The sequence below is a fragment of the Chiloscyllium plagiosum genome, unplaced genomic scaffold, assembly GCF_037043375.1.
Source record: "Chiloscyllium plagiosum isolate Xiang-an unplaced genomic scaffold, Cpla_swu_hap1 HiC_scaffold_5, whole genome shotgun sequence".
Classification (NCBI taxonomy): Eukaryota; Metazoa; Chordata; class Chondrichthyes; order Orectolobiformes; family Hemiscylliidae; genus Chiloscyllium; species Chiloscyllium plagiosum.
In genome coordinates, this window is record NW_028270143.1 from 27,085,853 (window position 1) to 27,102,351 (window position 16,499).

The 16,499-nt window shown below is 38.2% G+C and overlaps 1 protein-coding gene across 9 annotated transcripts in view; it reads left to right on the forward strand.

The window, feature by feature from the left end:
• LOC122549745 (zinc finger protein 385D-like) overlaps positions 1 to 16,499 on the forward strand; it is a 1,031,183-nt gene that overhangs the window by 709,833 nt on the left and 304,851 nt on the right. For all 9 annotated transcript variants that reach the window (XM_087987037.1, XM_087987040.1, XM_087987039.1 and 6 more), the window contains one exon: positions 10,624 to 10,766. In XM_087987037.1, coding sequence (XP_087843163.1) covers positions 10,624 to 10,766 — 143 coding nt within the window. The remainder of the gene's footprint in view (positions 1 to 10,623; positions 10,767 to 16,499) is intronic.

Here is a 16,499-nt window from a genome sequence, read left to right on the forward strand (position 1 = left end):
TGTGTCTAATTAAAATGCACGCTGGCTCTGGGTCAGCTTTGTGCATTGTTTCGAAAAGTTTGGAGCCGCAGTGCTTTGAGTTTGCAAGAATGTACTGGGTGAAGTGTCAGACTTAGACTAATGAGAGCAATGCTCAATGCACTTCAGCTGTTTGGCATCAAAAGCCCATAGTTAGTGTCCTAATCACATGATCAAAATTGAATTTTTGTAATAATTCTAAACCTGAATAGCAACGAAAAAATGTTTTAATAGAATTCCTTTACATATTCACGTGGGTATTCAACTTGATTATTTTTGGCCAAGTTTTATTACAATATTTTCTTGGTTGTACATAATCCCATTTGTTGACCCCCAACCCCACCCCATCCCATTCCACCCCCAACCCCCTATCTCCAGAGTCAAATTTGAATTAACATTTATTGCAATCTGAAGGAGTTGAGTAATAACACAAAACATGATAGTTTATACAAAGTAACTTGTGCTTATGACATTTCCATATAGCAGGGGAACACTCAGTCACAACTTATATAAGCATAGCAGATTTCATTTATTAGCAGTCAGGTTTATGTTGAATTAGTATGAATTTACTAGTCATAATTTGCTGCACATCAGCCTGAATAAGTTTTGAGTTGCTCAAGTTTAAATTTACAAACGTGCCACGTCAAGCAAGTGCACTTGCTGTCCAAAATGATACATTACACTTTCTGTTGACCATGGGATACATGAAAATCTGCAGAGAAACCAATTATTGGGTTTGTCTCACAAATGCACTAAACAATTACTTCTGGGGTAAGGAAAGCATAAAGTCATTGATAAAAAAAATAAGCCGTATCATCATAATAGGATGAATTATAATAATGCAAATATCTATATAGGGAACTGTCTGTGATCCTTTCTGGCAATGAGCTGTGGTTTGCCTGCAGATGAGACCCCGAACCTAAACTGATGAGAGATCAGTCTTTAAAGGGGGACTGTGATTTTTAAATTACTTTGAGTTGAATCTACAATCTCATGTAAGATTTATTTTTGAGGATATTTTAAAAACTTGTTTTTTCAGCCATTTTTGAAGAATATTGACCAACTTTTGCACTGAGTTATTTTTAATTGCTCAAATTGTTGACATTTTTTAAATAAGGGCTCTCCAATGAACAAAATAATAAAATTCCTATTAGGAAAAATAGATGAACAGGAGGAAAGAAGAAACAATTGATCAAGTGAAGTTATACCTAAGTTAGCCAGCCTTTACCAGGGAGCCATGTTTACACACTGTTCTTGCATAGAAAATTGTCTTTCCAATTCTTAGCTCACTCAAGAAGATATTTTTGTCCATTTTCTTGGAAACTAATGTCTCGGCAACCTCCACTACAGGAACTAATTGCTACTAGCTGCCATTGTAACTGCAGTTGTGAATGGTTGTATCTCTGGTCCATTGCAAGCTGCCACAGGGAGTCTGAGCAACATCATGCAATCTGTAGCTAATATACATAACCAGAAATTGACTGATGTAATATTTGATAGGGCAAGTGGCTTGACTGCCGTCTGTCCAGGCAATGGGATGGTCAGATAACACACTTGTGCATTCGTGACTGGGTTTCTCTAAAACCTGTTGTATCATTGATCACCCTCATTTTGCCCTGTCGCCTGCTGCTCACAATGTTTCTATTGCCATGAGCAGCAAGGACTTGTATTCTATCAAAATGTGTCTGTGATTAGCAATGCATGATCTAGAAGCGAATTCCAACTTCCCAGATAGTGAAGATAGCATTTCTATTATGATAAAATGCTAGGGTTGTTCAAGTCATAAAAATGGGAATTACTGTATCATAGCCAGACAAGCTACTCTCCTTCTTGATCAATGTACAGAATGAAAGCCAATGCAGTCAATGAGGTCATTTTAACCGCAAGTTAAGCATCTTGTAACTTTTTTATTAATTCATGAAATCTGGGCATCGCTGTTTGGGTTGGCACTGATTCTAAAGGACAGTAAAGAGTCAATCATTTTACGATGGGACTAGAGTCTTTTGTAAGCTAGAATTGCCAAGGATTGCAGACTTCCTTCTCTAAAGAAGATTAGTGAATGAGATTTTATATTCTTAACAACAATTGACAGTGGTTACATGTCACCATTAAGCTAGTTTCTCATTCCAGGTAATTTTTCAATGCAAAATTCACCATCTGCCTTTGGTGGGGTTCAAACCAATGTCTGCAGCCTGGGGTAAATTCACGTTACTGCTATACTGCTATCTCTCCTTATAATTACACTTGATATGTCTGAACAGGGAGATATCAACAACAAATCCCCGATAAACTCCCATACTGATCACCTTTGTGCTGCATCTTATATAACTCTGCCACCTGAGCCCAAAACCTTTTTTGGAGGGGAATGCGGGTGGAGGGCTGATGGGTATATTATATTGCCCTTCTCATTCTTCCTAAGAAAATGGATCTCTTCACAGTTTTACTGTTTTAAATTTATTCTGGCAGTTGTCCTGCCATTCCACCAGACTACCATCATTTTCTTGAAATAAACTATAATCTTCTCGTGATATTTCCAAGTTTTCTTTTGGTCATTAAAGTTTGAAATTCTGCCTTGATCATTCAAGTATAGATCACTTAATATAGAACAATAGAAGCATTTGTCCTCTTAATGACCTTGGAGGACTCAATTATACACCATCTTTCAGTCCGAAAATAACTCATCACCTCTACACTCTGTCTCTATTCACTCAGATAGCTTCACTGCCCCTTTTTAATCCCATGGGCTTCACCTCTGCTGCCAAGTGTCATGTAGCATTTCATCACATACCTTTTGGATGTCCTTATATGCCACATCAATTGCGTTCCCCTTATCGCTTTGTTACTGCATCAAAAAGCTCAAGAAAGCTAGTTAAACATGTCTTTAATAAATCCAACTGGAATTCTTTCATTACTCGACATTTGTCCAGATTATCATTGTTAAAACCTTTCAAATTGACTAGTGTTTAGTTATTGTGTTAATACTTACACATTTTTCTTACCAATGGAGTAAATATGCGTAATTCTCTAATCTGTCAGTACTGCTCTTATGCATGCAGCAATTCTCAAATATTTCTCAGGATTCTCAAATGCATTCCATCTGGTCCTGGTGACTTGTCAAATTAAATACAGCTAACTCTCCTAACACATTCTCTTTATCAATTTTTCCATTATGTCATTTCTCAACTGCCTCTTCTTTCATTATGGTATCTGTAGTATTTTCTTTTTTAGTAAAGTTAGATGCAAAATTTTCATTTAGTACCTCAGCCACATCCCCTGCCTCCATGTGTAAATCACCTTTTTGATCCCTAATCACCTCTATTCTTTTTATTAAATTTAAAATAAGTATTCACTTACTGTAATCATATGCTGTAGCCAACTTGTAGAGGACTCAAATAGGTGGAAAGGCAATTTGCAAGAAGGATACAAACAGCTTATAAAAGGACATTGATAAGTTACGTAAGTGGCAAATAGTTGGAAAATGGAGTATAATGTGGGAAAATATGAAGTTGGTCTTTTTGGAAGAGAGAACAAAAGACCAAAATATTATTTAAATAGAGAAAAAAATTGCAGAATGGTGCAAAACAAATGGACTTGGGGGGGTGGGGGTGGGGGGTGGGGGTGGTACTTATGCACAAAACAAGCTAGCACATAGGTGCAGCAGATATTCAGGAAGGTTAATTGGAATGTTGGTCCTTAATTTAAGGATGTTGGGGTATAAGAGCAGGGAAGTCTTACTGCAGTTGGACAAGATGCTAGTGAGACCATATCTGGAGTACTTGAGCAGTTTGGTCCCCTTATTTAAGGACAGATAACATTTCATTGGAGGCAATTTAAAGAACATTCACTAAGTATGTAAAGATTGTTCTCTGAGCAATGGCTAAACAAGTTGGGACTCTACTCACTGAAGTTTAGAAGAATGAGCAGTGGTCTCATTGAAACATGTAGAATTCTTAGGGCATTGACAGGATAAATATTGAGATGATCTTTCATCTCATGTGAGAGTCTAATACAAGAGATTATAGTCTCAGAATAAAGAGGCGTTGATTTAAGACTGAGATGAAGAGGACTTTCTTTTCTCAGATAGCTGAGAATGTTTGGAACTCCTGGTAACATATCACTGTCAGAGCAAAACCCTTGTGTATATTTAAGGCTGACATAGATAAAGTCTTGATCAGTCAGTGAATCAAGGGTTATGGGGAAGACACAAGAAAATGAACGTGAGGAATGTTGGATCAGAATGAGACTGCTGAATGCTGCAGCAGATTTGAGGGGCCAGATGGCTTACTCCTATTCCTATTTCTTACAGCCTTATACCTATAGATTTTTTTTCTAACTTCCTATTTTATCTTTGTTATCAGGCTCTTCTCTTCCTCCTTCTTAGCTTTCCTTTTTTTTGTCTTCCTTCTTGTACTTTCTACACAGTACCTGATTTTCAGTTGCATCATAAACCTGATATCATTAATACACGCCATGTTTCTGCTTCAGGTTACCCTGTACCCCTTTAATCATCTGGGAAGCTCTAGATTTATTTTCCTTTTTCAGTTATCGGACTGTAACTTGACTATTCCTGTTTAAAGGCAACTCATTATTGTGTTCTAATTTTCCTCACCAACCTTTGGTTCCAGTTTACCTTGGCCAGATCTATTCTAACCCCACTACATCTGGCCCTCCAACAATTCATTGTAATTACTTTGGTTTGTTTCTTGTCCTTTTCCATAGCTATCCTAAATCTTGCAATATTCTCAACACTGTTCTTTAAAGGTTTCCATTAATTCTTGTTCTACTTCATCTAGCTCAATCCTAGAATCAGTTTCCAGTAATTACACTTTCTATGTGCGATTGGAACCATACTGATCTGAAATAGTCTCCTGAACACACTTCAGAAATTCCTCTCCCCTTTCTGACATTGACATTAATTATTCTAATTTACACTGGAGTAATAATGAAAGCCCTATTATAAATACTGTAGTTTTGGCATCTCTCAGTCCTTTCTATCTTGCCCCTGAGTTGGACATCTTCAGAACAAACCAGTTGTTTTGTTGCATTTCCATTGGTTTTTAGATCCAATAGATCCCCTTTAGGACATCCTCTCCCACCAGCAGTTTGATAATTTGTTTAATCAATGCTGAAACCTATGTTAATTTCTTTCATTTCCTATCGTCCCTGATATCCTTGCATTCAGGAATATTTAGTACACAGTCCTGCCTTATTTGAGTCAGCTATCTGTTATCAGTATATCATATCTCAGATGCACCTGCAAGGTGTCAACTTACTTATCATCACCTGTCTGTTCACATGTATGCAGTCTGAACCTATCTTGAACCTCATTGTGTTCCATTGTACCCTGCTGTTACATAAAGTCAATAGGTTAAGCATAAGACAGTAGTGAAGCAGTGGTTTAAGAATAATTCTCAAGAAAATGTATTCTATTGAAAAAGAAAAAGAATCTATAATAAGGATGCAACATTCATGGCTAAATAGGAATTTAAGGATGGGATCGAATTGATAGCAAAGGTATACAATTGTGAAAAATGTGTTTTTAACTGTTGACTGAAATGAGAAAATAACTGTTCTAAGAACTAAGGATTGCTGCATGTTTTGGAAGCAAGTAACCTGACACTCATTGTAGACATTTTTTACACAGTTGTTTGTTCACACAGTGGTTAGAGTTTGGCTGCAGATAAATTGGAGCCAAGAGACTGTTTATTGGTGTACGTATGGTTTGTACAAGTAGCTTGGAGCGGCACGGTGGTACAGTGGTTAGCACTGCTGCCTCACAGCGCCTGAGACCCGGGTTCAATTCCCGCCTCAGGCGACTGACTGTGTGGAGTTTGCACATTCTCCCCGTGTCTGCGTGGGTTTCCTCCGGGTGCTCCGGTTTCCTCCCACAGTCCAAAGATATGCAGGTCAGGTGAATTGACCATGTTAAATTGCCCGTAGTGTTAGGTAAGGGGTAAATGTAGGGGTATGGGTGGGTTGCGCTTCGGCGGGTCAGTGTGGACTTGTTGGGCCGAAGGGCCTGTTTCCACACTTTAATGTAATGTAATCTAATCTAATCTGATTAGTCTGTGGACCGGTGGCCACTTAATAATGACAAATGACTTCTGCTTGCCAACCTTCCTTCTACCTTGCAGTGACTTTAAAACCTACCCGTTCACCCTTTGTGTTTCCTTGCTAATGTCATCAATCTATCCCCACTCAAGGCTCCAAACCAACCTGGATCCAGGATGCTAATAGGGCCATTATTAGTGGAAATTGCCTAATACTGGAGCTGCCTGGACTATTGGAGCTCCTAGCCATTCACATTAGCTTGGAAGTGCACTGCCTGACACTGAGAACTAGAAGTCGCACTATCTAGACTCTAAAACACTGGAGCAGAAATAGATCATTTAGCCCATCAAGCCTGCTCTCCCATTCAATGAGATTATGTTCGATCTAATAATTCTCAACTCCAACTTCCTGCCTTATCCCCATATCCCTTGATCCCCTTGCTGATTTAAAAACTTGTCTGTCTCAGTCTTGAATATACTTTTAATGACTCAACCTTCATAGCTCTCCATGATAAAGAATTTCACAGATTCATTGCCTCTTTTTCATTTCCATCTTAAATGGGCAACTTCTTATTCTGATATTATACACTCTGCACCTAGACACTCCCACATGGAGAAACAACCTTTTGTATCTAAACCATCAAGTCCTTGAAAAATCCTGTATTTTCAGTAAGGTCTCTCATTCTTCTAGATTCCAGCAAGTACAAGTACAACCTGCTAAACCTCTCCTCGTAAAACAGTCCGTCCAATCAGCCCCAGTGTGAACCTTCTGATTCACATCCATTTTTAAATCGGGGGACAAAAAATCTATTCATGTCGTTCACCTGCAAAAACATTATAGATGCAGGGCAAGTTTGCTTTAAGTCTGTAGCCTTGCTTCCAATTTATCTTGTGGGGATAGGATTTGAACTCTGGTCCCAGAACATTGCTTGGATCTCTGGATTAATATCCTAGTGATAATATCTCTAGGACGTCAACTCCCCTCACATGATTTGGACCCCGGAATAAGAACGTTGATCTTCAATGTTAGCTGCTGACTAAGTTAAATAAATATGTGCCGTGGAGCTTAGAGGGATTAAAATGATTTCATTAAAACATGCAAGATTCTGAAAGGAATTGGCAGAAACAACACTGAGAGGTTATTTCCTTTGAATGAAGCACTTAGAACATGGGGACTCAGCCTCAGGATAAGGGTGTCAGTCATTGCAGAGAAATCTCTTCACTCAGAGGCTTGTACATCTTTGGAATTTTCAATCCAGATGATTGCCAGATGAATTATATTTGAAAGCCATTGATCAGATTTAACAAGCGTTCTGTTACCTGCCAAGTCAGATGCTTCTTGCAAGTGGTCATTCCATCCATTGGGTGAACAGCAACACAACTGACTGAGACATTGTAGAACTCAGGCTAATAATGCCACTGGAAATGCTGTGTTTTTGCTCTACTCCAGAATTTTCCTTTTAGTGATTGCCCATGAGACCTGTCATCCTTGCCCAGCTAGGCCAAGCTTGGAGTGTCCTCTGCTCAGTGTTTGAGACACTCTATTGTGTCCCTGTTTCCAAAAGCTGCTTTGACCCATTAAAAGTGGTTGGAAACCTTATAATGTTCCAACTGCCTGCCTTGGCATTCTCACCAAGTTGTGAGTTATGACAGATACACATGAGTCCTGTCATGGCGTTCAGATAGAATGCCAGATCTCATCTGAGGATTTCTTGGTCATCTCCTACTGCAATTCATGCATGATATTTGATGAACTTATGGGAGATAAAAGACATGATTTGGAATTAACAAGAAGAAACGATTCAATCATTTTCCAGAGAGTAGGGGTAGCATCAGATCAACAAGTGTAAGTGTGTGCCACATAGTTGTGACATATATAATTTTGTACGCATGTATTTGGGAAAACCATATCTTTCCATCTCTAAAGGATATGTCCTTCACCATTCTGCTTTCTCCTCTCCAGTGGTCAGAGTGGTAATGACTGGAGGGTCACCCCCATTTCTCTGAATTATCTGCTTGAGCAGGACTAGAAAGGATACAGGTATACATGTTAGAAATAAGGTATGTGGAGAGGATAAAATAATACTATTTGTGGAGGTTCATTGTGAGGAATGAGTATGAGACTGCACTTAAGATGAGGTTGAGTGCCTTTGTTGGTTGTAAATATTACTTTTGCCTTCTCAGCCTTCTTCCCTGATGTGAGCAAATCCCAAAGTTATAATTCTGTTTTAGTAATTCTAAATATCTCTGGTTCCTTGTAAAATTTAATTGCCTTGTTTTACTCTTCTTTTTATTAAGGACACTTTGTGCATTGTTGTGCAATCAGTTTACATCATGGCTAATAGAAGTTCTTGTCACTTCATTTTTAACCATCTTTTTATAAACATGTTCTTTTCGAAAGTTAATGTTGAAGAGGAAAAGCGAATCAGAAAAATCTGTTGGCTTTAAGCGAACTAACAATGCACCACAAAGATAGCAAAAGAATAGAATTGAGGATTCATGGAAGTTATAAGCAAGGCTTTGACAAATGACCAGAAGGAACATATGCTGGAGGAGTAGGAAAACAATTGCTAGTTTGTGCACATTGCCAGAGGATTGAAAAGGCAACTGCGCACTTGGCTCTTGGCACAAGTAATTTTCATCTGCAGTTTTCCCTACCAAGAAAGTCTATAAAGACAAAACAATTGCAAAGCATGCCTTTTCTGTTTAGTTGGATGAAAAACAATTCGATGGAAAACTGTCATGTTGAGTCTCTCGGCCACAAAAAAAAATTACTTGCTGTGCTCAGATCAAGAATGCATTTGGCCTGTCCTTCATTGAGCTGCGAAACAATTCTGGAAAAGAAAACTCAGAAGATGACTCACCTTGGCATGCTGTTTCGCACTCCTGTCAGCTGCGTATCAAATTTGTACAATGTAGAGATAGATGTAAATGTATCCGAAGATACAGCTGATGCATTCATATTCCAGATTATTTCGTTGAGTAAAAACTGAATATTCTGAAGAGGAAGTACAATCTTTGAGACACTAATGTAATTTTTAGAAAAATATTCCTGACAATTAAACATTGCAGTATTATTTTGATAGGGAGGTAAGCAGCTCAAGAGGTGAGAATGCTCTCTTTCAATATCTGGTATCATGATTTCAATCCAGATCAGACTACTGGATCAAATCTGCTTTTGGTGCTAGCTGGAAGCTTTCTCAGTTAAATGACATTGGGCAGCCTCAACACTATTGCCTTTCTATTCCTGCTCAAGCAGATAATTCAGAGAAATGGGGGTGACCCTCCTAAATACACAACATGAAACTGACCATAATTCAGCACTGTGGACATTTAATTGACAACTCTAATGAGAGAGGCCACAATGATGTGTGGTGCAGGAAATGGAAACATGAATCTAGTGCAGCAGGGGTTCTGAACTTAAGGTAGGTTGCTGGGCAGGAGAATCTTAGCTTTACATCATCTCCAAACTTTTTTTATATTTGGAACAGGTCGTCCATTTGTAACATCACTACTTCAGCAAAAATAATATAATTCTTTCTATTCATTTTGTCCCACAAAAACCGAACTGGTCTCTATGATCTACATGCTATGCATAAACCTGATTTGACAAACATAGTTTCTGATTAAAATATTAATTGCAGTGATTCTGAATGTAGTTATGCCCCAAAATAAGCAGTATATTCTATTTATCCCAAACTACATACAAAAAGAATGAAAAACAGGAAAGTGAAGTCAGCTGGCCAAATTGTTCTCTCACTTATGAGCCATGTGCTGTAGTATCAAAAATTCCCATCACATTTCAATTTTAATATCTTTTGGAACGCTACCAGCAGTTTTTTATAGTCCAATGCGTACATCCCAGAAATGAATGATGATAACTCAGTTATTTTCTCTTAACATCAATCCTTTGACTCAGTTACTTTTCAATTAATATTAAAAGAACTATAATTTGGAAAATAATTGAAACCGCAGTGTTATTTAGATCTGAACCATTTTACATTCTTGGCAGCTGACAAAGGGTAGCACTGTGCCTTGTGGCAAGAATCAAGCAAATTTACACGTTTGCAGTGGTATGTAAACACACTGCTGCTCATCAGTATGTATTGTGATTTCTTGCTCATTAGCATACTTTTCCCACAGAATGTAAAAACTCATTTCAATTGGATGATCAGAGACTTGGAAACGTGCCTATTTTTGTTTTGAGCTCACCCCAGGGTAGTGAGCAGCCTGTGTAGCTTTATCAGCAGAGATCAGCTTGTCTGTCAGTGTACCTCGAATGAATTACACTCCTCTGAGCACAACCATCCAAAATATTTTATTTTCTGCCGGTCCATAGATTAATCAGCAATGGACATCTGTCTGTGCTATTATTCATTCCCTGGTGATAACTGCAGTGAAGTCGCTGTGGTGCATTTTTTGAAGTGGGTGGTTGAAACAGTTCCTTAAGCTTATTTTTTTCCAGTTTTGGCTGTTGTATTTAGTCTGGTGCGGAATGCAAAAATAACACAAGAGCATGCAGAAATAAATCTTGACTTCTTTCTCTTCTCTACAGGCGGCACATGCCAAAGCAATGCACTTCCTGCCTTAATGCGGCCGCCAGTCCCAGCTATGCAGCCAGCCTTGGATATTAAACCATTTCTTCCATTCCCACTGGACTCTGCTGCTGCGGTCAGCTTATTCCCCAATTTTAATGCGGTGAGTTCTTTGGTTCTATTCTCTGTTGTTGATCAGAGATAACTTTTGCTGTGGTAACATTTCAGCGGCTGCTTTAATATTCCTGAAAGAGGAAAGGATGGCAGGCATGCACGATGAGTCCTTTAGAAAATGTCCACAAATTGATGCTCTTAGACTGTTTACAATTTTACTTCATGATAAACCTGCACGTTAGATTGTTTGAGTGGAAGCTGCATATGGTGCATCTGTGGTTACTGTGGAGCCCTTTTCATTGTATTCTCCAGAGAGGGAAGAAAACATCAATAATTCATGCATAAAATAAACCATTTTTTCTGTGTAGTTTATTGATTTTCATTAAATATACTATAATAAATACGTTTATCAACATTTTATGCACAAACCTTTCATACACAAAGATGATGTGCATTATACTTTGGCCCAATAAATGAGAGATGTCAGAGTTAGAAATGCAGGATCCTGTAAGGCTCAAACAGACCTACTGCAGAGTTGATTGAGAGCAGATATTGTTCAGTGGACTTGCGTATTTAGGAGCTGGCATGGTGGTAATGTCCCTGTCTTTTGAACCAGAATCCCAGAATCATTTACCCCCCCTCCCCCCCACCCCTCACCCCAAGGGGTGCATCTGAACATGTTGATTAGCAAAATATCTGGGAGCTAGGGATCTGAATGAGAGATAGGTACTGCAGGGGTTGAGGTGCATTTTCTCTCTCACCAATTCCAATTTGGTTTAGTCATTTCCCTTGTTTTCATGCCTTTTTCATTGTTGCACTGGTGAGCATCTTTGCTAATTTCGGTAATTTGGTGGTGGTTTACCAAAACAAAAGCTGAATTATTCTACACTGGAGTGTTGGTTGCTGAATTGGACAAAGTCCGGAAGGAAAAGGTAAGAACATATATTTGTACTAGACTGGCAACAAAACCTTTGCAAATCCTTGAATGTTTCTTCTGCGTAATCCAACATATGGATATTGGTATATAAAATACAATGTATTTTCTTGCAAGTTATCAAAGAACCACATGCCTTGTAACATATTACAGCTGTAAGACTGAGTTTTGTGTAACTATTTAATACCAAAATGAGCTGCAAACTTCTCAAAACATTGCTTGATTGTTTGTTAATAGTGCTAATTACATTCTCCAATCAACTAGAGAGCAAGCTATTTTAGTCTTGATAACATATAATGAGACAGGACTTTTACATTACTTCCTAGTAAAGGATCCTCGAGGTAAGAGTGATCATAACATGAGAAAATTTCATATTTAGCTTGAAGATGAGAAATTAGTGCGTCAAATTTAAAGGCAAATGCAAGTACATAAAGATAGATTTGGATAATTTGGACTTGGAAATAGGTTAAAAGTTAAGGTGGTTGAAAAACTATAGTAAACAATTAAGAAGGTAGTTCAAAACTCTCAACAAAAATATATGCCATTAAGAAGGAAACATTCTATGAGAAGGGTTCAGCATCTGTGGCTGACTAAGGATGTTAAGTTGAAAGTAAACATGCCCAATGCTGCAAAGTTTAGTGATGGGTTGGAAGATTAAGAATGTTTTAGAAACCAGCAAAGAATCATGATGAAATTTTAAAGAGGGAAAAATCAGAATATGAGATAAAACTACCAAGAAACCAAAAGCAGAAAGTAAAAGGATCTATAAATACACAAAAAAATAAAAAAGTAGTGACATTGAACGTTGCTGCCTCAGATCTTAACTTTAGAAATGAACCATAAATAATGAAATGGCAGAGAAGTTGAACAAATTCTCTGTGCTCTCTGCAATGAAAACAGACACAGAAATATCATAGATTAGTAGAAAATCAGATGACAGAAGGGAGAGAGAGACTTAAAGCAATTCTGGACACTATTGTTTCTGCATTTGAGCAGGAAGAATAGAAGCCATGAATATTACTTGAATTGGGAAAAACAGGAAGCTGCTGCACAGAGGGATTGGGGTCCTCTTGCATAAATCGCAAAAAGCTTGCATCAAAGTTCAGAGAGTATTATGGAGGCAAGTTAAATGTTGGCCTTTATTTCAAAAAGATGGAATATGAAAATAGAGACATATTTACTAAAACTATACAAGGCCCTAGTTATCTATACCTGGAATACTGTAAGTGTTTTGGTGCCCCTATCTAAGAAAAGATATGTGGTATTGGAGGCAGTCCAAAGAAGGTTTATTGGGTTGATTCAATTATGGATAGATTGTCTAATGAAAACATGTTGACTAAATTTGGCTTCTACTCATTGGAGTTCAGAAAAATGAGGTGAGATCTTGCTGTAACATAAAATTCTTAGGGGGCTTGATGGGGCCAATGCAGAGAGGTTGATTCAACTTGTGTGAGAGTTAGGGCCCGAGGACATTCTTGCAGAATATGGGGTCATCCATTTAAAACAGAGATAAGGAGAAATTTCTTCTCTAAGACTAGTGAGTCTATGGAATTCTTTACTGCAGAGAGCTGTAGAGTTTGAGTTTCTAAGCATACTAAGGCTGGGAAAGACAGATTTACTATCAGGAAGGGAGTCAGTGTTTATGGAGATAAGTTAGCAAAGTGGAATTAAGAATTATCAGATCAGCCACAATGTCATTGAATGCCAGAGAATGGGCTGAATGCCCTACTTCTATGTTTTTTAGTCTTACTGAAGAAGGTGTAGTAGAAAGCTTGCGTGATTAAAGGTTGACAAATACTTTGGACTTAATGACTTAGAATGTAGGGTCTTAAAGAAAATGGCTACAAAAATAATTGATGCATTTGTTGTAATTTTCTAAATTGCCTCAATTGTGGAATGCTCCAATTAGATTGGAAAGCTACAAATTTAACATACTATTCAAGAAATTATTGAGATGGAAATCCTGAAAGATACAGGCCTGTTAATCTAATGCGTCATTGAGAAATTGCTAGAATCCATTAGTAAAGAGTTTGTAGCAAGGGATTTTGAAAATCATAACACAATTGGTCACAGTCAACATGGTTTTGAGAAAGGAAAATCATGTTTGAGTCTCTTGAGGCAACAAGGCAGCAGAATAAATAAAAAGGAAACAGTCTTGGTACTTTTAAGGCAGTCGATAAGTTGCCACATAAAAGGTTATTGCTGAAGATAAGAGCTCATGGTGCTGCAGAATGATGTTTCAGCATGGATACAGGATTGGCTCACTAACATGAATCAGAGTTTGGATGAATTGATCATTTATAGGTTGTCAGTTATAAACTAGCGGAGTACCATAGGGATCAATGCTATAGCCTCTCCTATTTGTAATCTACTAATAGAGTTGATAAAGGGACTGCCTGCATTGCAGTCAAATTCACAGACAGTACAAAAATAAGTAGGAAAGCAAATTGAGAAGAACATAAAAGGTATGTAGTGGGAAGCTGTGAACTTATGTACATTGGTGGGAAGAACAAAGAAGCTATATCATACTAAAGTGGAATTGAATTTTAGCCATTATTGCAAGGGGGATTGAGCATAAAAAGTGAACAAGTCTTGTTATAATTATTTAGCACTTTGATGGGACTGCAACTGGAGTAGCGGTTGAACAGTTTGGCCTCCTTATTTAAGGAAACATCTCTGAAATGCTTCCAATGTCAGGATAAGGCTCACTAGGCTAATTCCTCTGATGAAAAGATTGTCTTCTGAGAAAAGGTTGAGCGGTGATCTTATTGAAGTTTATAATATTCTGAGGGAAGATTCTGTGCAAAGGCTGTGACGCTGTGTCTTTAGGAGAGTGGAGGAGTATCTAGAATTAGGAGCACGATTTTAAATTAAAGATTCCCCCTTTTAGGTGAGAGATGCGTTGGAATTTCTTCCCTCAGAGGGTTAATCATCTTTGGAGTTCTTCCCACAGTGAGCAGTGGGGGCTGGTTCAGTGAATATGTTCAAAGCCAAGTTCATCAGCTTTTTTGATTAAGAGTTTGTGGGGGAAAAGCAGAAAATGGATCTTGGCAGTAATCAGATAAGCCATGGATCTTCTTAAATCGAGAAACAGCCTCCCATTCCTGCTCCTATTTCTTATGTTCCCATCATAGTCTCACCCACCACACGCTGGCACAACATCAATGTGTATGTCAGACCTAAAGACCTGGATTTTGCAGGAGAAATTATGATGAGGACATCTACACACACTGTGCTATTAAAGAGTAAATTAAACAGCAACTTTTGGTGAGCGGACATGGACAGCTTAACATTTGAAATTACATTGCTTCTCCAGGAGCTTAATGATATAGGTATCTTGCCAAAACAGCACTGAATCATATGAAAGAGTGGTACATATAAAATCACTTAACTCCCCAGTTAAACTTCACTTATTCCAGTGTAAGTAATGTTTTAATGCTTTGATAAGTTGTGATTGCTGTCCAGCAAAATTACTGCTTGTGAGAATAATTCATATGTTTTTTCTTTCATATTTTATTTATTGCAGGTGATTTTGGGAAACAAAATGTTTAATATTTTTTCAACATTTTCATTAAGTACCTTTTATCTTATTCTCTTCGTCCCATCTTTCTTCCGCTTTCTTTTATTCAACCACGTTCATGCGATTTAGCATTGTATTTATCATTTTAACTTACACTTCCTGGTACAGGCACCACTCTTTAATAATCGTTTAGTATCAAAGGCATTCTTTTGGGAGAGGAAGATCAACCAATTACTCCGGTAGAAATGGGAGTGTAGTTCTCAGAAACAGTTGTCGTGCTGTTGAGAACAATAAAAAAGTAAAGTCATGATAATCTTACCAGGCCATTTGTGGTTTAACAGGGGAGAGGTTGAGAAGGAGAGTTCATCATGGTACCCTTAGTTGGTTTGGGAATTTAACCCATGCTACTGGTATCACTGTCCATTGCAAATTTAGCTAACTGAGTCTAGAAATAGGAGAATTAAGGGATTGAGCATGTAACCGGAAGGCTGGTGTCAAAGGATCGTAGTAGATTTCTGATGCAATGGTACCGGTTCTGAGGAAGCTGGGCAGTGTGCAGGTTGGTCAGTTGATACCTGAATAAGACTGAGATGAACGTCCTTGCAGAGAAATGTGTTAGTGTTGTTTGGGAGAGTTTGAGCAGGGGCAGGGGTGGTGGCAACCTGAAGTAAATCCAAAACAGGGAATGGAAAGCTGATGCTTATAAAGCACGAATTAATCATGGAAGAGTCAACATGGTTTTATTAAGAGAAGGTTATATCTTACAAATTGAACTGAACCATTTGTGAAAGTAACAAGGGAGATTGATGGTGGTGGGGGAGGTGATAGTGCAGTGGATGCTGTCTAAATTGGTTTAAGAGGACATTTGACAAGGCCCCACATGGCCGACCCAGCTGAAAAGAAATAAAGCCAATGGGATAAAGGGGAGTGTGTTGAGGTGAATCCAAAATTGGCTTAACGACAGGGAGCAAAGGGATCAATAGAAAGTTTTTGAAAATGGAGAGTGGTTTCCAGTGGTCAGTGGGCAGAGAAGTGGCAAATGGGATTCAATTTGGAGTAGTGTGTGGTAATACATTTGTGAGGTCAAACAAAGCAAATTAATATCCAGCAATTTGGAGGGTACTGAGAGGGGGGTAGAGGAAGCAAGAGACCTTGGAGGGTATGTCCACCGTTCCCTTGAGATGGGAAGACAGCTAGGTAAAGTGGAAAGAAGGAATACATGATGTTTCCTCATTGGGCAAGTTATTGAATGGAGCAGCAGGGATGTAATGCCAAACTCATAAAAGATAATGGTTAAGCCACAGCTGGAGATTTGTATATAGTTCTAA